The sequence below is a fragment of the Corvus moneduloides genome, chromosome 34 (genome assembly GCF_009650955.1).
Source record: "Corvus moneduloides isolate bCorMon1 chromosome 34, bCorMon1.pri, whole genome shotgun sequence".
Classification (NCBI taxonomy): Eukaryota; Metazoa; Chordata; class Aves; order Passeriformes; family Corvidae; genus Corvus; species Corvus moneduloides.
Window position 1 is genome coordinate 11,816 of NC_045509.1, and position 24,101 is coordinate 35,916.

The following is a 24,101-nucleotide window of genomic DNA, read 5'->3' on the forward strand; positions in this document are numbered from 1 at the left end:
CATAAATTTTCTGCCCAAAACCCCACAGAAAATAGATGAACCCTTAAGTTTTATGACTGTTCTACCTAACTGTGACTCTACGTGCCAGGGCAGGGCGGCTCCGACCCTAAGTGGCACACGGACAGGCAGCGCCCCAAATTAAGGAAAGATGACACGAGGGCTCGAGATGAGTCTCCGGAAGATGAATTCTCAAGAGCGATACACTTAGAGGTGATGGAACTTACTGAAATACTGCAGTCACAGAGGGAGGGTCCAATACCCTCCCTAGAGAAGTCCAAGGGAATGGCATGTGAAAAGAAGCTGGTACCAAAACTGAGAAGGAAGATGGATGAGAACATCTTGTGTACTTCCTCCAGTCTCAAGAAGTAAAGAGGTAAAGATGCCAGAATAAGCCCCATCCGGGAAAGTAGGCGAGTACAGCCAATAGGGCCCAGAACAATGCAAAAAAATCCCTGACATGCAACAAAGCCCTGTGACACAGAGGAAAATGGACACTACATAACAGACACAACCTACAGAACATAGACACAAGTTGAAACTGCCCAGCAGTTTCACCTGATGGACTCAAGATTGCTACTGCAAGATGAGCCAGAGGCCGATGATGCCAAAGGAAAGAAAGCTCTATGGCAATAGCACATGATGGTGAAACGTAAGTCCTTACAAGAAGTTAGTACCAGAGCTGTTAAGAGGATGCTCAAGAAGCTCAGTAGGCCTAGAGAAGAAGGCAACAACTGCTAGGGGACCGGGGCGATCGCTCCGGACCCAAAGGCGAGCTCCTCAGGCAAAAAGATCCGCGATGACATCGAGACTCAGAGAAGGCCGATGACACGAAGCTCGTGAGAACACAGAGACGGGTCGGAACCATCCTGCCCGGCAAAGGGTCGGGCGATGTTGAGGAGAAACCCTCTCCCTTTACTTCCAAGGGGCCTATCCCGCTACGGCCCTCTCCTCCAAGCTAACTTCAAATTGCCTCCTGCAATTCCAAAGGGTTTTCTCTTGTCCCCACCACCAGTGCCACCACTTAGCTTTTGGAAGACGAGCTGACAAAATCCATCCTTGATGGAAATGAACACACGGGCGCCATGGATGTTGATACAGTCCCCAGGGTCTGTTTCGGTGGCTGCAAAAATTCAGAAAAAAATTCAGACTGTGATGAGACGTCCCAAAAGCGACCCCTTCCACAAGGCCTCCCTCCCTCCTAAGAGCCGAGGCTCATCGCTTACTGTCCGCTTCCAAACTTTGGCTCCGCACCTGCTCACAGTACCTAAGACAACAAAACAGAAAACGTCACTGTGGCCCTCAGGAATATTAACCCCCAGGGGTCCTCTGCACTGGTACCCCAGCTCACCTCAAATCTTCATCCGATTCCAGAGGCGGCCCAGAAAATACCTGCAAAGCAAAAAGGTACATGCTCAGCACACCGCCACATACCGCTCACCTATTACTTGCCCCGCTTAAAGGCCAACTCACCTGACTGTCTCTATTTCTTGGCATGTCCAAGGCAGCAGCAGCACCTGCAAAGAAACAAAGCAAAAAAACATCCTGAAAGACTCTGAAATCCCAACCTCCCCCCTCCAATTAAAGTACACTGCACCTATACCTTAAGCTTGCACCCACCTGGCTGCCAGCATCCCAGACCAGGACATCTTGCCAGTGGACCACCTAAAATGCACAAAAAACAACAGATGCTTAGAGCTGCACCAGAAATTGATAACTGAGCAAGAAAAACTAGTTCAGTCCACCAGTCACTGCCTACCTCACTCACTTGACCTTGATGGCTGAGATCCGGCTTGACCTCCTAAAAATAAAGACAAAGAATAATGCTGTAACACAGCCACCATTTACACTTGCCCCACAAACACAAATGGTGACTGACCTTCCTGTGGGAACCCCCTCACCTGGTCCAGGGCACTCTGCCACGGATTTAATCCCTCCGCATCTGAAAGAAAGCGATGACAAAACTCAAAGGGCTGCATGAGAACTTAACAGCTCCAGCCATCTTGCGTCAATCTAGGAATACCATCTAGAGGCCAAACTACAGCCTACATCACAAATTACAAGTCCCCAGGCCTTGTCCTATTACACCCATGTGCCAGACCATGCAGCAGGGCAGAGCAGCTCCGGGCCAAATTCGTGCAGACACCTGTGACACAGGAAAGGACAAAGGAGGGGATGGGATGAAGAGAGAAAACCCTCGGCGAGAAGAACGATCGCAAGGGCCGAGAGAACGAGGAACGAGATGACCTAGGCGAGACCGACGGCGAGCCGACGAGGCTCAAAGAGCCCTGGCAGAAGAGGGACTTATTCTGAGAACCACAAAGACGGATGCCTGAGAATCGTACATTCAGAATCCTCTACTGCTCTTCACATTCTGACAAGTCCTAATCCGCTCTAATGGATCATTGCAGCATACAGCTGTGAATACAGCTCAGAACAAGACCATAAAAGACATCCGACTCAACGCTTCTAAAGAGAGATGCAATTCTGATGCACCTCTGAGCTCTCAAGTCAAAGGATCGATGGTATCGGCACTGGGCCAAGGAGCACCAAGAGCAGAGATGCTAAGAATAACACCCAGCGTTTTCCAGTAAGATTCTCAAAGGGCTAAGGCAAAGGACCTGCAACACAAGATGCCCAAAAGACGCAGAACGTACAATAGACAAGTGATATGCATCAGGACTGCTCTGCCCTGCGCACCCCGGCCTTGTGATCAAAAGTGAGACTTTCCCTTTATGGGGCCTAAGGGGCCCCTTCTTGGGTATCCCCACCTCCAAATCTGACTCAAAAATCCCAACTTGACGCCCCACTTTCACCCCCTCTGTGGGTTGCAGGCCTCGACTTATCTCTTGGATATCTGGGGATGTGAATCCTCCTCGGGTGCAAAAGAAGGCCGCTTCGCTGAGCGGGAAGCTCCTGCCATCGCCGGGCTGTTCTCTCTTAGTCGGCTACAATAAAGAAAACCAAACAAACATCAGTACACGAACTTAGTGGCACTTCAACCAAAACCCAACAATTCCGCTACTCACTATCTCCTAAGAAGGCCGGGGTCCTCGGGCCGCACGTTTCGGCCGCACTCTGAGGCTGATGCTGTCATCGCAGGCTATACCTGGGTTAAGAGGAGACAAGGTGATGTGGCATTGCTGAAACTTGAACGGACCCTCGCTCCTCCTCCCTGCCTGACTCACCACAACTACCTGGCCATTGCCAAAGGCTGCCCGGACAGCACATTTGAATGGAAAAGTTAAAGGCTTCATCGCAGAGTCCCGTAACACATCTGGAGGTCTCACAAGGGTGGCCAGCTGGGTGCATCAGCTCGACAGCGAGGGGGTTCGGCGTAATACAAGGGGACCACCTAAAACACACAAATGACAATGGATGCTTAGAGCTGTACCAGAACTTGACACCCAAGGAATAACAACTTTTTCTTTCCACCGGTTACCGCTTACCTTGCTCACTTCACTTTAACTGCTGCTATCCGGCTTTACCTCCTAAAAACAAAGACAAAGAACAATGCTGTAACACAGCCTCCATTTACACTTGTCCTGCAAACACAAACGGTGACTGACCTTCCTGCGGGAACCCCCTCACCCGGTATGGGGTGCTCTGCCACAGATTTCATCTGTCTGCATCTGAAAGAAAGTGATTACAAAAGTCAAAGGGCTGCATGAGAACTTAACAGCTCCAGCCATCCTGTGTCAATCTAGGAATATCATCTTGAGGTCAAACTACACCTGACAATACAAGTCTCAAGTCCCGTGGCCCTGTCCTATTACACCTATAGACCAGGCTCTGCAGCAGGGCAGAGCAGCTCCGGACCAAACCCATGCAGGCACCCGTGACACAGCAGATGACAAACAAGGGGATGTGACAAGGAGGGAAAACTCTCGGCGAGAAGAACGACCGCAAGCACATCGAAGGGCTAAGACTAAAGACATAGGACATGAGATGCCCAATAGAGACAGAACGCACGATAGACAAGTGACACGACATGCACCGGGACTGCTCTGCTCACATTAGCATTGTGATCAAAAGTGAAACTTTCCCTTTATGGGGCCTAAGGGGCCCCTTCCTGGGTATCCCCATCTCCGAAGCTCACTCAAAAAATCTCTCCCGGTGAGTCCTGATCCAGCACCCCGCTTTCACCCCCTTTCTGGGTCGTAGCCCACAACTTATCTCTCGGACATCGGGGGATGCAAATCTGCCTCGGGTACGAAAGAAGACAGCCTCGCCGTCCAGGAAGCTCCTGCGGTCGCCGGGGCTGTTCTCTCTTAGTCGGCTACAGTAAAGAAAACCAAACCACACATCGGTGCGCAAACTTAGTGGCACCTTGTCACGATCCGCTAATGCAAGCGGGGGTCGTGATGGTTCGTTTATCGATCTCAGAGTGTAAAAGGACACAAGAGATTTCAGTTTTAATCAAAACAGTGCACCTTTATTAAGTGCCCACAACACAGTAATGCAATAGAAGAGAGTAAGAGAGAGAGAGAGAGAGAGAGAAACAAAGTAGAGAGGGGGAAAAAGAGGGGGCAATAGCTACCAACGGATGAGACGAAGTCCTCGTGGTCTTCTGCCAATAGATTCGTCTTCTTTCCATGGGGAGATCTCCTACTTGGTTATTTTAGAAGGTCCCTTTATAGTCCTTTTCAGAAGCGAGGGGCAACTGGCCAAGAGGTTGGGAAATCTACAGCCATTGTTGTGGGGTCCGTTGCTTTGGGAAGCAGGTGCAGGACAGACGTACAAGACAGGTGTACCGGAGAAGTGTACAGGACAGGTCATTCAGCGCAGTCCTTCCCGCCTGGGCAGCAAGAACCCTTAAAAAGGAGGGAGAACTGGGCTTCGTGCTCAATTTAAACATTAGGATGATGAAAATGCGGGCGTTACCCTTAACTGAAACCCATAAAATAGCACGCTTGAGGTTTTCCTCTTCCGTTTAAACCAGAAAATAATGGAAGATGGGGATTCCCTGTCAATCGATACCCCTAACAGCACAGAGAAGGCAGGGTTTCCTTCAAATGGTTTTTGCGCTCGGGAGTTGGACCCGGAGCTTGCTCCCTCCGCTCCGCGCATCGTCCCGGTATTGCAGTGCCTCCGGGAACGGTGCACCCCAACCGGGGACCTTCCACTGGTGAAAATCAGAGTAACAAAGCAGAAGCGCTGGAGTTAATAATGCCCATGGCGACATCAGACACGGTTCAGGGATTAAAGTGTCGCTGCCGCCCGCGAAGGCGGCGGCGCCGCCGGCTGGGGATCCTGCCCGTCCCTTCTCGTCAGCTCGCGCCCAGAGCATCACCTGCCGTGATCCCCGCCCGTCCCGGGAGGCTTTGCGATAGGGCGCTAATAGCGGGAGCGTTAATTAGCCGGTTACAGGGAAAAGGGACAGCGTGTGTCCGGTTCTGCACCTGGGCGGCGAAAAGAGCCGACTGCTGGTGCCGGAAAGACCCGAATGGTGGACGGAGGAGGGGGTTCGTGAGAGGGGGCGAGGGGCGCGGCGAGCCGAGCGGGGACGGAAATACCCGAGCGGCGGAGATTGGCGGAAAGTGGCTACAGGGCGGGGAAAGCCTAACTGCGCCCCGTGATTGGCCAATGGCCTCTGAGCGGCGGGGCGGGCAGGGCCTCGCGGCAGTGCGGAGTCAGACGCCGAGATGGCGGCGGTGGGGGCGGATTCTCTGTGCGGGCTCTGCAGTGCCGCCGCGTCCCCCTACACGTGCCCGCGGTGCCACCGCCGCCTCTGCTCCCTGCGCTGCTACCGTGCGCACGGCCCCTGCGCCGAGGCCTTTTACCGCGATCAGGTTCTCGAGGCGTTGCGCGCTGAGCGCAGTTGCCCCCCGAGCCCTGCGCTGCCCGGGCTGCGCGAACTACGCGAGCCCGGGGATCCAGCGCGGCCTACGGGCCGCGGGCTGTGGGAACAGCTCAGCGAGGGGGAGCGCGACGGGTTCCGCCGGCTGGTGAGTTCCGGGGAGGCCGCGGCGCTGCTGCTGCGGTGGCGGCCGTGGTGGTGGCGCGGGCGAGGGCGAGTGGAGGAGCTCGGGGACGGCTCGGGGGTCGATGAGGAGGGCGGCGAAGGTCGGCCCGGCCCCGCCCCGCCCGTCCCGACATCGGTGCCCCCACTGAGCGCCCTCCGCGCCGCGCCCCCGTCCCCCTTGGTGCGATTCCAGCTGCCGAACGCGCTGTTCGGTTACGCCTTCGCGCTGAGCCTCCACGGCGGGGACGAGACGCTGCTCCCCGAGCTCCCCGACGCCGCCATCGCCGCCTCGGCCGCGCTCCGCGACCGCCGACCCTTCGCCAGCACAGCCGAGGCGCTTCTGAGCGCCCGGCGCGACGCTCGGGCCGCGGGGCTGCCCCTGAGCCCTCTCGGCGACAGTGGGGCGCTCCTGGCCGTGGCGCAGCTGCTGGAGGGTCGCGATAGTCGCGACCCCGGCGCCGACGTGGCAGCGGCTTTGTGGCACCTGTGGCGGCTGCTGAGGGCAGGGGCGCGGGTGCTGCCGCCCCCCGAGCGGGGCCGCTTTCGAGGGGCCCGCAGGAAGGTCGGGTTCCTGCTGAGCTGGAGCCGGGGGGCCACCGAGGAGCTCGGCCAGCTCGCCCGGGAGGCGCGGGGGGTTCACGCCGAGGTGGCCGCAGAGGAGGTGGCAATGGCCCAAGTCAGGGAGAGGCTGGAGAAAGTTTGGGGGGGCCCCCGACCGCCCCTCGGGAAGGAGCGGGTGGAGGAGGCGCCCTGGATGGTCACAGAGGGGGCCCGGGTGGTCATGGAGGGGGTTTTCGGGGGTCCCCGGCCTGCCCCAGGCGACGGTGCTGACAAGGGGGTGCAGGGTCGGCGGCTGATCGAGGAGCTGGACTGAGATGGGGAGATCCCGAGGAAACACCCCTGGGAGAGAATCCGCTGGCGAAGGGGCAGGACTGATGAACACCCAGAGAACCAGGTCCGGGAAAGCTGCTCATTAAGGGATAGGACTAATGAACATCCAACAAAACAGTGCCAGGAATGACTCTCATTAAACGATGGGATTGAGGAGATCCTGGTGGAAGAGACCCGGCTCGTTAAGGGGTGGGACTAACCAACATCCAACAAACTAGTCTGAGGAATGACGCTCCTTAAGGAACGGCACTCATTAAGGGAGGGGACTAACAAGACGCCGAGGAAGTGGATTCACGAGAGAAGCAGCTCATCAGCCGTCCAGACTAAGGAAGATCGAAGGAACAAGGCCCAGAACTGCTCGTTAAGGGCCGGGACTAAAGAACATGCCAAAAACCAGTTCTGGGGACGATGCTCACCAAGGAGTGGGACTCAGCAAGGACAGGACTTATGAGCAGTGAAACACCATTAGGAGAGATCCTGAATTAATTAAGGGTCTGGGCTAATGAAGGGCTGGTGAAAGCCGCACAATAACCAGATCTCGAGGAAAAGGAATGAGGAGCAAGCCTCCTTGTTAATGACCCGGCTAAAGAACATCCGGGAATAAACCTGGACCCAAACAAGCTCGTTGTGCTAATTAGTGAGTGTGGGCACTGATTGAATGTGGGTGCTGATTAATGAAGGGGGCACAAATTAATAAGAGGGAGTGCCAATGAATGTGGGCATTGATTAATGAAGGGGGCACTGATTAATGAAGGGGAAAACTAGTTTATGAAGGGGGACACTAATTAACACAGTCAGAAAAAAGAGGAAGACCCCAAGACTTTATTACAAGTGATCCACAGTAATGGACCTGTGGAACCTCTGTCACCGGGAGGGATGAGGACCCTGGGGGCCCTTCAGCAGTTGGGGGGATCCCGAGGGGGGTCCCTCAGTTTATATGAGAGGGTCCTGAGGGTCCCCATTCTCAGTAAGTGCGGGTAGTCCCGAGGGGGTCCCAGGGGGTCCCTCAGTTGATTTGAGAGGTGTCCCGAAGGTGCCTCAGTGGATGGGGGGGACCTTGGGGGTTCCACAGTTAATGCGGGGAATCCCAAGTGGGTCCCAGGGGATCCCTCTGTGGATCTCAGGGGTCGCAGGGGGGTCTCAGAGGAAGCCTCAGTAGATGAGGGGCAGCAGCCGGTGGGGGACACGCTGGCACAACCCCCCCCAGGCCCCCCCAAACCGGCGCCGCTGCCGCCGCTCCCCCACGACTGCTCGGAGCTCCCGGAGCGCAGCCCCCACCAGGAGCAGCAGCAGGGGTGGGGACAGGCCTGGGGGGGACAGGGGGAGTCAGGGGGGTCACAGATCTCAGGGGAACAGAGGGGTCATGGGGGACAGGGGTTTCAGGGCCCGATACTGGGGGGTCTCTTGGGTGGGGAGGCAATTGGGAGGGTCTGGGTGTTGGGGAAGGGGGAGGGGGGGATGCCCGGCAAGGTCTGGAGGGGCAGGGACAGGCCCTCCGGGTGTTTGGGAAGGGGGTCAGGGAGAGGGGTTTGAGGGGGTTGGGAGAGGCCCAAATGTCGGGGGGGGCAGGTGTTCTGGGGGGTTCAGGGGACACCCAGGTGGCTGCAGGGATTTTGGGGGGCTCAGGTGTCTGGGAGGACTCGGGGGAGACACAGGGTTTTGGGGGGGCCCCAGCGAAGGAGGAGTGCCCCAAGGGGGTGAGGGGGGGGGGGGTCTCACCGCAGGGCAGGGTCCAGCCCAGCGCCATCAGCAGCTCCCCGAGGTCATCGGGGCGTCGCACCAGCCCCCACCAGCCCCCCACCAGCAGCACCTGTCCCGTGGCCGTGGGGACTGTGGGGAGACCTGGGGGGGGGGAAACAGGAGTTTGTGGGGTCCTAGGGCTTGGGGGTCCCAGGGCTTGGGGCTTCTGGATTTGGGGGTCTCACTGGCCACTCGGGGGTCTTGGGGGTTGCGGCTGAAGAGGCTCCTCTGGGTGGTGGCACCGTGGAAGATCCACAACCCCAGGGCTGGGAGGGAAGGGGAGGGGATGTCAGCGATCCCCCAAGTGCCCCGAGACCCCCCAGAGCTCCTGATGCCCCCCAAATCCCCCCTGATCCCACCCCACCCCCATTCTGCCCTACTGCCCCCCCATACCCCAATTAACCCCCAAATACTCCCTAGTGCCCCAATTAACCCCCAAATACCCCCTAGTGCCCCCATTAACTCCACGTCCCCCAGATCTCCTCCAGTGCCCCCCATTAATCCCCAAATCCTCCCCAGTGCCCCCATTTGCCCCCCAGTGCCCCCCCCCAATTCCCCTGGTGCTCCCCCGTGCCCACCGTAGAGCCCCCCACAGGCGGCACCCCCGGCTCCCCCCAGCCTGTTTTGGGGTCTCTGCAGGAGCAGCAGCGCTGGGAGGGGACCCCCAAAAGGGCCCCAGGCCAGAGCTCCAAAGACCCCAAGGAACCCCCCAGGGCCAGGGGAGGAATTCCTGCTCAGCTCCTGGGGAAGGTGGCACAGGTGAGACCCCACAGCCCCCCCCGCCCCAACCACACCTCATGCCTCGGGGGGACCCCAGAACCGCCCTGGGGACCCCACAGATACTCCCACTGCTCCCTACACCCTCAGGAGTCCCCCCTGTATCCTCCCACGCATCCGCCCCCCGCCGTACTCCCCCCATGGGGTCCCACTCCCCTGGGGGGGGCCCCCCTTGTCTCCCCCTGTGTCCCCCCGCGAAATTTCCCCCACCACGTCCCCCCCGTGCCCCCTCGTCTCCCCCACGTGTGGTTTCCTCTCACTCACCCCTCCCCCCGTGCCCCCCCCATGTCCCCCAGTGCCCACCCGTGACCGCCCCATTCGTGTGGTCCCCCCCGTGTCCCCAGTGCCCCTCCAGGTGCGAGCCCTCCCGGTGCCCCCCGCGCCCCCCACCCTGAGGCGCCGTAGCACCGGGACCCCCTGAGCGGCCACCAAGAGCGCGAGGGGCAGCGACGGCGACCCCCAGAGCCGCTGCTGCTCCCCCAGAGCCGCCGCCAACACCAGCAACTGGGGGGGGACATTGGGGTCACGGGGAGCGGACATTGGGGGAGGATATGAAGGGAAATGGGGGGAGCAAAGGGGGATGTAAAGGCGGGGTGACATGGGGGGGCCAAGGGGGGGCACAGATGGGGGACAGCGGGGGGAAGAGCCTGTTAACCGCCTGTGCCTGCCCCTGATCCCAGTGCTCCCAGTTATTCCCAGTTTGCCCACAGTAACCCCAGCCGCCCCCCCTTCCTCCTCCACAGATCCTCCAATGCCCCACCACACCCACCCCGTGTCCCCCATTTGTCCTCCCAGTCCCCCCCAGTGCTCCCAGTCCCCTCCCAATGCGTTTCCATTCCCCCCAGTACTCACCCAGTCTTCTCCCAAGCCCCTTCCAATGCTCCCCAGTTCTCCCAGTCCCCCCGCAGCTCCCCCGAGTCCCCGCCAATTCCCCCCAGTCCTCTCCCAGTTGCTCCCAGTGCCCCCGTACCCAGGCGCTGAGCCCGACCCGCTCCCAGTGGAGACTCTCGGGTGGCTCCAGCGGAGACCCCAGTTCCCCCCCCACGAAGAATTCGTACACGGGGTGTCCTGGAGGGGGGAGAGCACGGCCTCAGCACCCCCCGTAACGACCCCACAGCACACCCAGCCCCTCCCTCAGCACCCCCCGAGCCCCCCAAGGCCCCCCCATAGTTCCCCATGACCGCCCCAGCCCCCCTCCCTCCGTGTCCCCCTCCAGCACCCAGAGACCCCCAGCCACCCCGGCCCACTCTGACCCCCCCCAAGTCCTCTCCCCGGCCCCCCCCAAGCCCCCTCAGCCCCCTCCTCACCGTGCCCCAGCCCCCGCAGTCGCCGCCGCACGAGGAGGACGAGCCCGACCCCGAAGGCGATGCTGGACGCGGCCGCCGCCAGCGGGGGGAGGAGGGGGCACAGGGGGGGCAGGGGGACCCCCAGGGCCAGTGCCCCCCCCAGCGCGGCCCCCAGCGCCAGCAGCCCTGAGCCGGCGGCAGTGAGAGCTGCGACCCCCGAAGGGACCCACCCCGGCCCCTCACCCAAACCCCCACAAAAGGACCCCCTGCCCCCCCAATTCAGCACAAATGGACCCTTGACCATCCTCCCGACCCCCACCCAGACTCCCACCGGGACCCCCGACCGCTCCCACTCCCTCCGAAGGGACCCTGAGCTCTGACCCCCCCATCCGACCCCCTCAGGGACCCCCGCCAGCCCCCCCAAAGGGGGCACCCTGAGCCCCTCCTCAAAGGGACCCCCACGCCCCCCGAGAGCCCCCACTCACAGCCGAGGTCCCGGAGAGGTCCAGGGGGTCCTGGGGTGTCATCGGGGGTCTGGGGACAGCGAAGTCACCCTGACCCCCCCTTGACCCCATCTTGACACCCCTGATTCCCCTCGACCCCTTCCCCCAAACCCTTGACCCCCCCTTTCACCCCCCCGACTCCTCCAGGTCCCCACCCCTCTCCCACTATCCCCTTCCCGTGTCCCCACATCCCCCCGAGCCCCTCTCTCTCCCCTCCCCGTACCCCCCACCTCCCATCCCACACCCCCCAAATCCCGCCCCTCCCTCCCCCATCCCCCAGTGCCCCCCCAGTGTCCCCCCCTCACCCTCGGGGGTCTCCAGCAGCTCCCGAGCCCGTGCGCGCCCACCCAGGCGAGGACGAGCGCGAGGGTGCGGGGGGTGGGCAGGGCCAGGGCGGGGGTCCCCCAGCCCTCCCCCTCCCCCACGCTAGCGCTCACGACCCCCACGAGCCCCAGCGGCAGCAGCAGCGTCAGAGCCCCCGCGCCTGGGGGGGCGGGGGGACGGCGTGAGCCCCCATCCCCCAAAAAAGGGACCCAGGGATTCGGGGACCCGTCCCCCACCCGAGAAAAGGGGTCCAGGTGTGTCCCCCTCCCCAAAAAGCGGACACGGGTCACTCTCCACGTCCCCGCAGGGGGTCCGAGTGCCCCTCGACCCCCAAAAGGGGTCCCCGGTGCGACCCCAACCCCTCCGGAAAGGGAACCCAGGCCGCCGGAAACCCCTTCCCCAACCCCCAAAAAGGCATCGGGGACCCCCACCCCAAAAACGGGACCCGGTTGTGCCCCCACCCCCCAAAACCGAACCCTCTGCCCCCGGCCCTCCTCCCCTTACCCCAAGGCCCCCCAAATTCCAGCTCGGGAGGAGGGGGCGCTCGGGGGCGCTCCATGGCTGGGGGGGATCAGGGGGTTCTGGGGGGGTCCTGGGCTCCGCCCCTGAGGGCGTGGCTTGGCCGTGGCACCACGCCCCTCACCCGGGTGACGTCACCACGCTGTACGCTGATTGGCCACGGCACTGTCCCTCCCCGCTCTTAAAGAGACAGACACTCCGGTGCTTCGTGACGCCACGAACAACGTCATCACCCACCGAGAGCACGGCCACAGCAAAAACTCGTTTAATGAGTAACGAATGGGGAGAGGGAGCAGACACAGAGCAGGAGGGGCTCACAGGTCCTGGGGGTCCCTGGCACATTGAGGGGGGTCTCACACATCAGGGGGTCCTGGCACGGGGGGGTGCCTTTCACGGGGGTCCCTCACTCATAGGGCAGGAGGCTGCACGTGGGGGGTCCTTGCACAAGGGGGTCCTGCCCCGGGGGTCCCCAGGGTCCTGTGACGGTCCAGAGTGTCCCACGAGGTTCTCTCTTGCAGGAGAGGCCCACAGGGGTCTCAAGGGTCCCACAAGGGTCCCATGAGGGTTCCACAAACGTCTCAAGGGTCCCACGAGTGTCTCTCTTGCCCGGAGGCGGGGTCCCGGGGGTCTCCTGAGGGTCTCGGGGTCACTCCACAACGAGGTGGAACCTCTCAGCCTCCTCGAACTGGGCGTTCATGGAGGCGGCCCAGGCCTCGAGCTCCGACAGCTGGGGAGGCGACAGGATGAGGGGAATGGGGTCGGGGGGGTGAGGGTCCTGTAGATTCCTGGGGGGATCTGGGGTTTCTGGGGTGGCTACGAGGGCACTGAAGGGGTTACGGAGTCCTGGCAGCGGGGGCATTGTAGGGGTCTGGGCGTGAAATGGGGACACTGAGGGAGGACATTGGGACTCCAGAGGAGTGGAGGGGGTCCTGAGGGGCTGCGGGGTCATTGGAGGGCTCACGGGAAGGTCCTTGGGGGGTTCTGGTGGTGTGGGGGGGTCCCCGGGGGGTGTCACTCACATCAATAGGCGTCACCTTCTTCTTCCTCCTGCGCTCAGGGCCGCCGCCAATGCCGGGGAGGTCGAGGGGGGGGATCTGGGGGGGCTTGGGGGGGGCTGTGGGGGGCAGATTGATGGGAAGGGGGCTCAGCGGGGCCACCCCCAGCCCCCGGGGGGTCCCCCCCGCCTCCAGGCGGCTGTAGGAGCGCCGGACCCGGGGGGCCACGGGAGGGGGGATGGGCGAGGGAGGAGGGGAGGGGGCGACAGAGGGGGAGGGGGGGTGGGGAAGGGAGGGGTCGTTCTCCTTCTGGCTCTGGAGCTGTGGGAGAGGGTTGGGGGTGTCAGTGTGGAGGAGGGGAGGGCAGAGGGGTCCCCAGGTTATCGGGAACCCCCTCTCCCCACAGTGCCACCACCCCCCCCCAATCCCTCCCCCAACTCACCCGAGGGCTCCGTCGGGGTCGGTCAAAGTCCTGTGGGGGAGGGGAGGGGTCTGTGAACCCCAAAACTGGGAACTCCCTCCCAGTGTGCTCGATGCCCCCCCAACCCCGAGATCCCTCAATCCCTGGGGCCCTGGGACTCCCGGAACACCCCCCAGGACCCGCCACAACCCCCCAAGACCTCCTCCCGAACTCCTGGGACCCCTCAAGCCCCTGAGAGCTTCCAACTCCTCTGACCCCCCCCAAAACCCCCTGGAACCCTCCTCAAACCCCTTGGTGCCCCTCCGACTCCCTGAACCGCCCCCAAGTCCCCGGAATCTCTCACAGTGACCCCACTCACGGGGCTGCCCAGGGGGCTGCGGGACAGGGGTGCCCAGGGGGGGCCGCCCCGGGGGGCCGAGACCACCAAGCGCTTGGAGCTGCGTCGCGTCACTGGGGGGGGAAGATGAGGGATGTGGGGGTGCTGACCCCCCAGCTGGCCCCCGGGACTCCTCCCGAGCCCCTCAGTTAACCCAGAAATCCCCCAGGAACATCCCAAAGCCCACAGAGCCTCCCCAGAGCCCCCCCCACCATGTACTGCCCCGGCCCAAAATCCTCCCTGGATCCCTCCAAGACGCCCCCAGCCCCAACACAGCCCCCCCCAAAGCCCCGCCCAGACCCCGCCCCCTCCCATACAGCTTCCCCAAATACCCCCCCCCAGGGACCACCTCACCCCCAAATGTCGCCCGTAGACTGCCCCTAGGGCCTCCCCAGAGCCCGAAGACCCCTAGGACTCCCCGGACACCCCCAGATTCCCCCTCACCCCTCGGGGTCGCCCCCGCCGAGCGCCGCCCGCCGCCTCCCGCCATGGCCATTCGAACAGACGGCAGTGACGTCATCTCCCCGCGCCGCGCGGGAACGCGGTGGGCGGGCTCCAGCCGCCATCTTGGGTGTGGCGGCTTTGTCGGAGACAGGCCACACTTCCGGGAAAATCTGCATGAAGTGACGCAATCAAGGAGCGACGTACCCGGAAGCGCCAGCGGGGCAGCGCGTCGCCATAGGAACGTGTGAGTGGGGGGCGGGGGGAGCTGGGGGGAGAATTTGGGGGAGCCTGGGGGGGCTCCGGGGGCGTCCGGAGGGAGTCCTGGAGGGTCTGGGGGGTCCAGGGGAGTCCTGGGCGGGGTTTTGGGGTGTCCCGTTGGCGTCCGGGCGGTGCTCGGCGGGTTCTGGGCAGTCCCGGGGGCTTCCTGGGGGGTCCTGAGGGGTCTCGGACACCGGGAGCCCTGTGAGGAGGGGGAGGAAGGGAGGTCCTGGGCCTCATCTGGGGCGTCTGAAGGGAAGTCTGGCGGGGGATCGGGGCTCCGGGGGGGCCCAGGGAGTCCCGCTGGGTGTCCAGGGGGGTCCTGGGGAGAGACTGGGGGGTCTCGGACACCGGGAGCTTCTTCTGAGGAGGGCGAGGAGGACCCAGGACCCCTGGGAGCCCCCAGATTCCAGGGGTCCCCCACGGTGGGGGCAGGGGGCTCCCAGAAGTATTTGATGGAGGGGACGGGACGGGAGGATTTTTTGGGTGGGGGGGGCGGGGGTTCCCCCGCCCTCAACGCCCCCCCCCCCCCGCGGTCCCCCAGCCTCGCCATGGGCCTGTGCAAGTGCCCCAAGCGCCGGGTGACCACGCTCTTCTGCTTCGAGCACCGCGTCAACGTCTGCGAGAGCTGCCTGGTCAGCGCCCATCCCAAGGTCCGGCGGCGGGGGGCTCCGGGGTGGGGGGGGCCGGCGGTCCCCAAACCCCCCGGGACCCCCCCTTGACCCCCCAACCCCCCGTGTCCCCCCAGTGCATCGTGAGGTCGTATTTGCAGTGGCTGCAGGACAGCGATTACAGCCCCCAGTGCCCCCTGTGCGAAGCCCCCCTGGGCGAGCGCGAGACTGTGCGGCTCGTCTGCTACGGTGGGGGGGCTCCGGGGGGGCCCTAACGCTGACCCTGACCCTAACCCTAACCCTAACCTGCCTTTGGGAGGGCAGGAATGAACTCGCAGCAGGGCTGGGGGGGCTTGAGAGTGACTTTTAGGGGGCTTTAAGGGAGTTTTAAGAGTTAAGGAGCACTGGGGGTGTTGGGGGTCCTTAAACTGGATTTGGGGGGTGCTGGGGGCGGCTTGAAACTGAGTTCTGGGACCCTAAAACTGATTTTAAGGGGGGGGGGGACCCTGAAACCACCTTTAAGGGGATTGGGGATCTTGAAGTGGATTTTGGGGTGGTGTTGGGGGGTTGGGAGCCTTAAAAGTGAGTTTTGAGGGGATAGGGGGAGTCTAAAGCGGCTTTTGAGGGGTGGGGAGGGGGCTGGTGGTGTTTGGGTCCCCCCCAGGCCCATCCAACCCCCCTAAAACTGCCCCCTGGGCCCCCCAAGGCCACCCTAGAGATTCCCGTGGGACCCCCAAATCTCTCCCAGGTGGGTTTTGGGGTCCCCCTGACCCCCTGTGCCCCACCAGACGTGTTCCACTGGCCGTGCCTGGCAGGCTGGGCACGGGCGCTGCCCCCCCGCACGGCCCCCGCCGGGCACCGCTGTCCCCAGTGCGGGGGGCCGCTGTTCCCCCCCCCGAACCTGGAGGGCCCCGTGGCCGAGGCGCTGCGGGCGCGGCTCCGGACGGCGCCCTGGGCGCGGCCCGGGCTGGGGCTGCCGCTGGTGAGTGCCCCAAACATCCTAAGAATATACTTAAATACCCCAAACCGCCCAGAAATACCCCAAAATACCCCAATCTCCCTACAGATTGAGGACTCCGAGGAGCTGCCGGAGCCTGAGACTGCCCAGGAGCCAGACAGGGGCTGGGATGGTGAGGGGTGACCCCCAAAAATACCCCCCAGGGCCCCCAAAAACATCCCCGGGACTCCCCAGACACCCTTGGGACTGCCCCCCTATTTCTACCCAGGAACGTGAACCTCCCCAGAACTCTCAAAAACCTTCCTGGAACCCCAAAAAACACTCCCAGGATGGCCCAAAACCCACCAGAGACCCTCAAAAATGTTTTCTGGGGACCTCTATTCCCTGCCCCAGGACACCGCAAACCTCCCGGGGCTCCCAAACCCTTCCCAGGACACCCCAAAACCCCCCTGGGACTCCACAACCCACCAGGGACACCCCCCTGGGAACCCTGACCCCTGGGGAGACCCGCAAAACCCTCCTGGGACCCCCAGCCCTTCCCTGAGCCTTCTCTGGGACATCCATATCTCCCTGGGACCCCCCCAAACCCTCTCTATGGGACCCCAAAACCCTCTGGGAGACCCCAAACCGCCCCCCCCAAATTTTTTCTGGCACATCCCAACCCCTTGAGAGCCCCTAAGTTCTGCCGTGGGACACCCCAACCCCCAATTCTGTCCCCGCAGCCCCCATCACCCCTCCGGAGCCTGCCCAGAGCCCCCCCCCACCTCACGCCGTCGTCCACATGGGGGGGGAGACCCCAACCCTGCACCCAGGTGAGTCTGGGGGGGCCGGAGGGGGTTTGGGGTGTCCCCATGGTGCCGGAGAGCCTTGGGGGAGCACCATTAGGTTCCATTAGGTACTGTGGGACTCTGTCGGGCTCCCGAAAATTCTATGGGGGTCCCATTGAGTTCTATGGGGTTCCAGAAGGTTCTGTGAGGTTTTACGGTGGTCTGTGGGGTTCTAGAAGGTTCTATGGGGTGCTGTGGGGTTGTAGAAGGTTCTACGGGGTTCTAGAAGGTTCTGTGGGGTCCCATTGGGTTCTATGGGGCTCCATTGGGTTCTATGGAGCTCTGGAAGATTCTATGGGGCTCTATGGGGCACTGTGGGGCTCCAGAAGGTTCTGTGGGGTTCTATGGAGCTCTGTGGTGTTCTAGAAAGTTCCGTGGGGTCCCATTGGGTTCTGTGGGGTTCCAGAAGGTTCTATGGGGCGCTGTGGGGCTCCAAAAGGTTCTGTGGGGCTCTATGGTGTTCTGTTGGTTCCCATTGGGTTCTATGGGGCTCCAGAAGGTTCTGTGGGGCTCTATAAGATTCTGTGGGGTCCCCACTGTGGGGTTGTGGGGCTTGGGGACCCCATGGGAGGGCAGGGTTTGGGGCCCCCCAGGCCCCGTGGGGAGGTTTTAGGGTCCCTCTGCCCTGCCCCACAGGCTCTGCCCCCCGCAAGCCCCTGGGGGGGCGCGAGTCCCGGAGCCCCCCTGACCGTGACGAGGACAAATACCGGCGCCGGCCCCTGGCATGGGTGCCCCCCAAGTTCAGGTGGGGTTGGGGGCTGGGGGGGCACTGGGGGGACACTTGGGGAGGGGTCCTGGGGGTCACTTTGGGGAAGCCGGGGACACTTTGGGGGAGTCACTAGAGGTCACTTTGAGGGGTCACTTTAAAGGGGCCCTGGGGGGCATTTCGGGGGCTCACTTGGGGTCATATTGAGGGTCGCTCTGGGGGGGTCCCTTTGGGAGTCTCTTGGGGCACCCCGGGGGATACTTTGGGGGGGTCATGGGGGATCACTGGGGGTCCCTTTGGGGGGCCCTGGGGGTCCCTTTGGGGGGCTCTCCGGGGGTCACTGTGGGTCTCTCCGGGGGTCCCCGGTCCCCCTGTCACCCCTCCCCCCGCAGGTGCCGCATGCGTGGGGCCCAACGGCGCCCCCTGCTGGTGCTGTGCCTGGGCGGGGCTGCGGCCTTCGCGCTGCTGCTGCTCCTATTGGCCAGCCTGGGCAGGGGTGGGGCCGACTCCGACCCCGCCCTTGAGCCGCTCAACAACCCCCACGTGCGGGTGGGGCACTGACCACGCCCCCAGGGGCGGGGCCTGGTGTGGAGGGGCGGGGCTCTGGCAGGGTGTGGCCAATAAATGGTGCCCCCTTGTGGAGAGGAAGGCAGAAGTGTCCATGCGATTCTTGGAGAAGCACCAGTTCCTCCCAGTGAGCCCCAGTTCCATCCCAGTGCCCTCCCAGTAACACGCCAGTTCCTCCCAGTGTCCCCAAAAACTTCCCAGACCCTCTCAGTCCCTCCCAGTTCCCACCACTCTGAACTGCTCAGCACTAAGACGCTCATTGTTTGCCCCCACACTGGGGGTCCCGGGGGTTTCTTTGGGGGGTCATGGGGATGGTTTGGGGGATCCTTTGGGGGAAGCTGGGGCTCCCAAGGGAGAAATTTTGGGATCCCAGGTAGGGTGAGGGTTGTCCCAGGGATGGTTTGGGGCAGGCCCGGGGGGGGGGCTTGGGGTCCTTGGAGGGTCCCAGAGGGTTCTTCAGGGGGTCCTGGAAAAGACCTGGGGGAAATCGGAGGTCCCAGGGGGGGTTGGGGAGTCCCAGGTGGGTTTGGAGGCCCCAGGGCACAGTTGGGGCTCCCGGAGGTGTTTTGGGGGTTCCCGGTGGAGTTTTGGGGGTCCTGGGGGGAGTTTGGGAGTTTCACCCCCTAGAATGGGTGGGCCCCTACTGCCAGGTGGAGGCGGAGCAAGGCCAGGCCGCGCCCACGCGGAGGGGGCGGGTCCCAAGCGCTGGTGGGCGTGGTCTCGGCGGGCGGGGGGCGGGGCCCGCGTGGGAGGAGCTCCAGCTCCAGCAGCAGCTGCCGCGGGCCCGCCAGGGGGCGCGTGAGCTCCAGCAGCGAGCTGTGATTGGTCAGCGCCTGCCGGGAGGGCGGGGTCACACGGAGACCCCACCTCCCGGGCCCCCCGAATTCCCACCCCCCCCCCCAAAAATGTCCTAAAGACCCCCGAAAAACACCGAGTGGCACCACAGAGAATCAACCCCCCCCAGATTCCCCCCGGGCCCCCCAAACTCCCATTGAACCCTCCCAAATGCCTTAAAGACCCCCTTCCAAATACCCCAAAGGACACCAAAGAGACCCCAAATCACCCCACAGATCCCCCAACCCCCCACTTAACCCTTCCCCACTGCCCTCTAGACCCTCCCAAAATACCTCAGAACCTCCTCAAAACCACACCAGACACCCTCAAATTTCCCCTTAGCCCCCCCCAAAATGCCTCAGAACTACCCCAGATTCTGTTGAGCCCCACCACAAGCTCTCTCCACCCCCCCCAAACCCTCCCAGCCCCTGGTACCCGCAGGCGAAAGGTGCCAGGGGGGCCTCCCCGCAGCCGCAGCCTTTGGGGGTCCCCCGGGGGGTGCTGGAGCTGGAAAATCCCAGTGGGAACATCAGGAATTTGGGGAATGGCCAGGAAACGATGGAGGAGCCAACGGGGGCGGGGGGCGCAGCCGGGGACACCCTCGGGGCACACGCAGGTCCTGGAGATCCCCAAAAAGGAGCGTCAGGGGGGGCTCCAAACCCCCCGGGGCCCCCAAAAACTCCCCTCAGATCTTGCCCCTTCCCCCCCGGTGGGGTTACAGGGATCCCCCAGGATTTTGGGGTGACCTGGTGGGGGTCACAAGGAGTCTCCCCAGATTTTGGGGGTGCACAGAGGGATCGCGTCCTGTCCCTGGGGTTTTGGGGTGCGTAGGGGGGGTACCTACCCGTTGCTGCGGGGGTGAGATGTGTAGGGTCCCCGGCAGAGCTCGCGGGGGACACAGAGGTGCCCCCCAAAAGTGTTGAGGCAGCTCTGGGCCCCCCTGCAGTCGTGGGAGCCCTCAGCGCACTCGTCCCGATCTGGAGGGGAATGGGGGGGGCTTTGGGGGCGGCTGAGCCCCCCCACACTGACCACAAAGCCCTCGACCCCCCAGAGCTCCCCCAAAACACCCCAGAGCTCTGCCCAAACCCGCCCCTGACATCACCAACAAGGAAGGGCCCTCAAATCCCACACAAAGCCCCCAAACCGCCTCACAGCCCCCCCAAATCACTCCCGGAGCCCACTCAGCCTCCCCACAGAGCCCCCGAGTCCCCCCACCCACCACAAACGGCTCCCCCACTGCCCCAGAGCCCCCACAGCTCCCAAACCGCACCAGAGACACTGCCCAAACCATCCCACAGCCCCTCCAAAGCCCCGAAACCGCCCCAAAGCCCCCCCAGCCCCTTCCTGAGCCCCCCCATACCCCGGCACAGCCCCCTGTCCTCAGCGTAGCCAGGGGGGCAGAGGCAGCTAAAGCCCCCCGGGAGATTCTGGCAGCGGTGCTGGCACGGGACCCCCGCCTGGCACTCGTCCACGTCTGAGAGACCCCCACGAGGTGGGGGGGACAGAGACCCCGGTGAGGCCCTGCAGTGACGACGGGGGGGGGGGGGGGGCCGAGCCACCGGCGGCCCCGCGGTGACACCCGAGGGGTCTCAACAGCCCCACGCCGGCAACGCCCGTGCCACCCCCACCCCACCCCACCCCACCCAGCAGTGGGCGGCCCAAGGTGGGGGCGGGACTGCGAACCGGGGGAGGGGCTCTGTGTCTGTGGGAGGGGTCTGATAGCAGGGTGGGGCTCTGGGCGGGGAAGGGGGCGTGGTCATGGCCCTGGGGGCGGTGCTACTGCTCTATGGGCGTGGCTACTTATCTGGGGACGTGTCCATACCCAGGGTGGGCACGTCTACACCAGATGGGTGTGCTCAGGACCGGGGGGGCGTGTCCATAAGGGAGTGGGCGTGTCCTCACCTGGCTGGGCGTGTCTTACCGTGGCACTCGTGCCCGTCAGCGCCCAGTGCAAAGCCGGGGCGGCAGCGGCAGCGGAAGGAGCCGAAGGTGTTGAGGCAGTGCTGGGAGCAGCGGGCGCCCATGGAGCACTCGTCCACGTCTGTGGGCGGGAAGGAGGGGCTTCGGGAGAGGATTTGGGAGGCCTCACCTCCCCCCAACCCTCCAGGGCCCAATGACAGTGGGGGAAATCCTCCCCCCCTACATCTGGGGGTGTCCCGGGGGGGTCCCGGTGGCCTGGGGGGGCTCTGACCAAGGCAGGAGCGGCCGTCAGGGCCGAGGCTGAACCCGGGGTGGCAGCGACAGGCGAAGGCTCCAGGGGAGTTGGCGCAGCTGTGCTGGCACCAGCGGAACTGGCACTCGTCCTCATCTGTGCCAGAAACAGCCAAAACCACCCCATAAACACCCCCTGGAACCCACACCCAGCCCTCCTCCTCATCTGCGCCAGAAACAGCCAAAACCACCCCAAAACTACCCCATAAACACCCCTGAGCTCCAAACCCACCCCATAGAGCCCCACAGCTCCCTTTACCCCATAGCCCCACCCCAAATCCCCCCATATTCCCCCCGAACTCCCCCACAGTTCATCCTAGCCCCCCCAAATCCTCCCCAAAACTCCCGTAACCCTCCCACGCCCCCCAGGACCCTTGCACTGACCCACGCACTCGGTGCGCCAGTGTCGGTAGCCAGGGGGGCAGCGGCACTCAAAGCCCCCCGGGAGGTTGATGCAGTCCTGGCTGGGCCGGCACGGGGGGGGCCCTGCGCACTCGTCCACGTCTGGGGGAGGGCACAGGAAGGGGAGAAGCACCGGGACTCCCCCCTGACTGACCCCCAATCATGGGATCACCCCCCCTACCCCTGCAGGGACCCCCCAAAATCACACCCAAAAACCCCCGGGGCAGCCCCACCCTCCCAGGCCACACCCCGAAACACAACCTGTGCTTTAGCCCGGCCCACAAATCAGCCCCACCCTCCTAGACCACGCCTCGCCTGTAAACCACGCCCACAAACCAGCTCCGCCCTCTTTTTGGCTCCACCTGCTGCTCCTTGGCCACACCCGCCACCCGTTTGGCCACGCCCCTGCATCTTTCAACAGCCTCGCCCACCGATTTGCATAACCATAGCCACGCCCCTCGCCGCGGGCCCACCCACCCCTCAGGCTCCGCCCCTTCTCACCTGCGCAGGTGCCGTCGGGGGCGGGGCCGAATCCGGGCGGGCAGCGGCCGTCGGGGGCCGGGGCCGGGGGGCGGGGCCGGGGCCGGGGGCGGGGCCGGGCCGGGGCCGGGGCCGGGGCCGGGGCCGGGGCTGAGCAGCGCGGCCGAGCGCGGCAGGCACAGGTACCCCCCGAAATGGTTCAGGCACTTCATGGATCCCCGGCACGGCGGCGGCCCCGCCCCCGCGCACTCGTCCACGTCTGGAGGGGTCCGGGGGGGCAGTAAAGGGGAACCCCCCCAAACCAGCCCCGTCACCCACTGACCCCCCAAAGCACCCCGAGAGAGGACCCCGTGCCCCCCTGCCGCGAAACAGCCCCAAGATCTCCCCCAAACACTCCCTGAGACCCCATCGAACTCCCTCAGGACTCCCCCAAAACACCCCCCGAGACCCTAAACCGCTCCTCTCCAACACCCCCGACCACTCCTGAAGTGACCCTGGGAGCCCCCAAACACCCCTGGGGAGGGAACACCGAGAAGGGACCCCCGAGACACCCCCAGTCCCCAAAACCAGCCTGGGAACCCCCAGAACCCCACCACATCCCTGGGGGGGCCGGGACCTCCGAATGCCTCCTGCGGACCCCGGGACACCCCAAAACCCGAGAACCCCGCCCCCCTCAAATTTGGGACCCTCAACCCCCCCAGACTGGGGACCCAACTTCCCCCGCCCCCCCCCAAGTTGGGGGCCCCAACCCTCAGATCCCCTCCCCCACCTTTGCAGTGCTCGGTTTCGGGGTCCCACTCGTACCCATCGCTGCACTCCTGGGGGGGGCGAGAGAGGGGGTCACCCACCCCCCATGACCCCCCCCAAGTGACCCCACACCCCTCCCCCCGCCCCTACCCTCCCCATCCCAGCCCCTCCCCCATCACGACTCCAGAAGTTTGGGAATGGGGGAGGGGCCAAGGTATTTTTTTGGGAGGGGGGACTCGGGCGTTTGGGGCGGGGGGGAAGATTTCGGGAGGGGAACCAGAACCCCCCCGCCCCTCCCCCCCAAATCGCCCCTTCCCCACCGCATAATCCTCGGGCTCCTCCAGGTCCGGGGGGGGCCGCGGGGGCCACGGTGGCGCTGAGGAAGAGGAGGAGGAGCAGCGAGGGGGGGCCCATGGCGCTGAGGGGGTCAGGGGGCGTCACCCCAAACTCTGTGACCCGCCGGAGGGGCCCAGCCCCCTCCTGGCAGCCCCCCCCCCTCCATCCCCGGGACGCCCCTCCCCTACCAAAGCCCCCTCCGGGGTTGGGGGAGGAAGGGGCGTCGCTGTGGGGGAGGGGCGTTTCGAGGGGGGGGCCCCGCCGTGGAAGGAGTGGAGGTGAGCCCCCCCCCCCCCCCCCCCCAAAAAACCCCGTGGCCTCACTTACCCCTCTCGGCTCTGGCCCCTCCCCCCAGGCTCAACAGATCCTCCCCCCCCAAAATCGGCCCCGAAGCGCGGGAGGGCCCCTCCCCCATCCCTCAATGCCCCTCCCCCTCCCTTCATTCCCCCAACCCCCCCCCCGAGATTTGGGGACCCTTCAATTCTCCCCCTCCCAAACCCACCCCTTCCCCAAAATCTCGGGGTCCAACCCCCCAAGCCACCCCCCACAAACGCCTCCAATTCAGCTCCATTTCCACCTCTTTATTACTCCCTCCCCCCCCACCCCCCCCCGCCCTTCTGGGGTCACGTGGGAGGAGCGCCCAAAAATTTCGGGGTTTCCCCCATTTTGGAGCGGTCCCGCTTGCCAGACACCCCCAGCTTTGGGGAGTCTCCATGGGGTTAAGTCGAGGTGTCCCAGTTTTGGAGTCACCCCTTTTTTTGGGGTTCCCCAATTCCCAATGTCTCGATATTTGGGGTGCTGCCACTCCTGCATCCACTGGATTTGGGGTGTCCTAATGCCCACAGTCCCCATTTCCGGGGGATCCCCCGGACTCCAAATTTTGGGATGCTGCTCCTCCATCCTTGGGGCTGTCAGATTTTCGGGAT

The 24,101-nt window shown here is 63.8% G+C and overlaps 4 protein-coding genes, 2 long non-coding RNA genes and 1 other non-coding gene across 9 annotated transcripts; 3 read left to right on the forward strand and 4 right to left on the reverse strand.

The window, feature by feature from the left end:
• Positions 1-2,319: 2,319 nt before the first annotated feature.
• On the reverse strand, positions 2,320-3,270 carry LOC116437322. The gene is made up of 3 exons (XR_004237252.1): positions 3,186-3,270; positions 3,027-3,106; positions 2,320-2,945 (listed from the first exon to the last, which is right to left on the reverse strand). It is a non-coding gene; the product is annotated as an uncharacterized LOC116437322 (long non-coding RNA).
• LOC116437321 lies at positions 3,268-4,689 on the reverse strand. 2 transcript variants are annotated; one of them, XR_004237251.1, is made up of 4 exons: positions 4,538-4,689; positions 3,567-4,276; positions 3,447-3,488; positions 3,268-3,352 (listed from the first exon to the last, which is right to left on the reverse strand). It is a non-coding gene; the product is annotated as an uncharacterized LOC116437321 (long non-coding RNA). The 2 variants fall into 2 exon arrangements; XR_004237250.1 differs by having other exon boundaries at positions 3,447-4,276.
• Positions 4,690-4,813: 124 nt separating this feature from the next.
• Positions 4,814-7,487, forward strand: ZNHIT2 (zinc finger HIT-type containing 2). Its single transcript, XM_032094966.1, has one exon. The coding sequence runs from the start codon at positions 5,643-5,645 to the stop codon at positions 6,834-6,836; it is 1,194 nt and encodes a 397-aa protein (XP_031950857.1). The 5' UTR covers positions 4,814-5,642; the 3' UTR covers positions 6,837-7,487.
• Positions 4,976-5,108, forward strand: LOC116437341. Its single transcript, XR_004237258.1, has one exon. It is a non-coding gene; the product is annotated as a U2 spliceosomal RNA (small nuclear RNA).
• A 166-nt stretch (positions 7,488-7,653) lies between the features above and the next one.
• On the reverse strand, positions 7,654-13,265 carry LOC116437317 (delta(14)-sterol reductase TM7SF2-like). Of its 2 annotated transcripts, XM_032094967.1 has the most exons (11): positions 13,022-13,264; positions 11,988-12,729; positions 11,465-11,643; positions 11,142-11,190; positions 10,678-10,842; positions 10,341-10,438; positions 9,761-9,874; positions 9,172-9,334; positions 8,779-8,859; positions 8,573-8,695; positions 7,654-8,160 (listed from the first exon to the last, which is right to left on the reverse strand). In XM_032094967.1, the coding sequence occupies exons 2-11, from the start codon at positions 12,040-12,042 to the stop codon at positions 8,006-8,008; spliced, it is 1,182 nt and encodes a 393-aa protein (XP_031950858.1). In that variant the 5' UTR covers positions 12,043-12,729; positions 13,022-13,264; the 3' UTR covers positions 7,654-8,005. The 2 variants fall into 2 exon arrangements, with proteins under 2 accessions (XP_031950858.1, XP_031950859.1); XM_032094968.1 differs by lacking the exon at positions 9,761-9,874 and having other exon boundaries at positions 13,022-13,265.
• A 993-nt stretch (positions 13,266-14,258) lies between these two features.
• ZFPL1 (zinc finger protein like 1) lies at positions 14,259-18,250 on the forward strand. The gene is made up of 8 exons (XM_032094969.1): positions 14,259-14,482; positions 15,041-15,149; positions 15,245-15,356; positions 15,896-16,089; positions 16,174-16,237; positions 16,788-16,877; positions 17,529-17,637; positions 17,991-18,250. The coding sequence occupies exons 1-8, from the start codon at positions 14,283-14,285 to the stop codon at positions 18,157-18,159; spliced, it is 1,047 nt and encodes a 348-aa protein (XP_031950860.1). The 5' UTR covers positions 14,259-14,282; the 3' UTR covers positions 18,160-18,250.
• Positions 18,251-18,406: 156 nt separating this feature from the next.
• LOC116437315 (EGF-containing fibulin-like extracellular matrix protein 2) lies at positions 18,407-23,450 on the reverse strand. Its single transcript, XM_032094965.1, is given in 12 exon segments — positions 18,407-18,998; positions 19,435-19,618; positions 19,844-19,976; positions 20,360-20,473; positions 20,921-21,040; positions 21,191-21,307; positions 21,595-21,714; positions 22,114-22,195; positions 22,197-22,351; positions 22,862-22,910; positions 23,160-23,192; positions 23,194-23,450. Coding segments are annotated over 12 exon segments (1,377 nt in total). The 5' UTR covers positions 23,254-23,450; the 3' UTR covers positions 18,407-18,788.
• Positions 23,451-24,101: the final 651 nt, after the last annotated feature.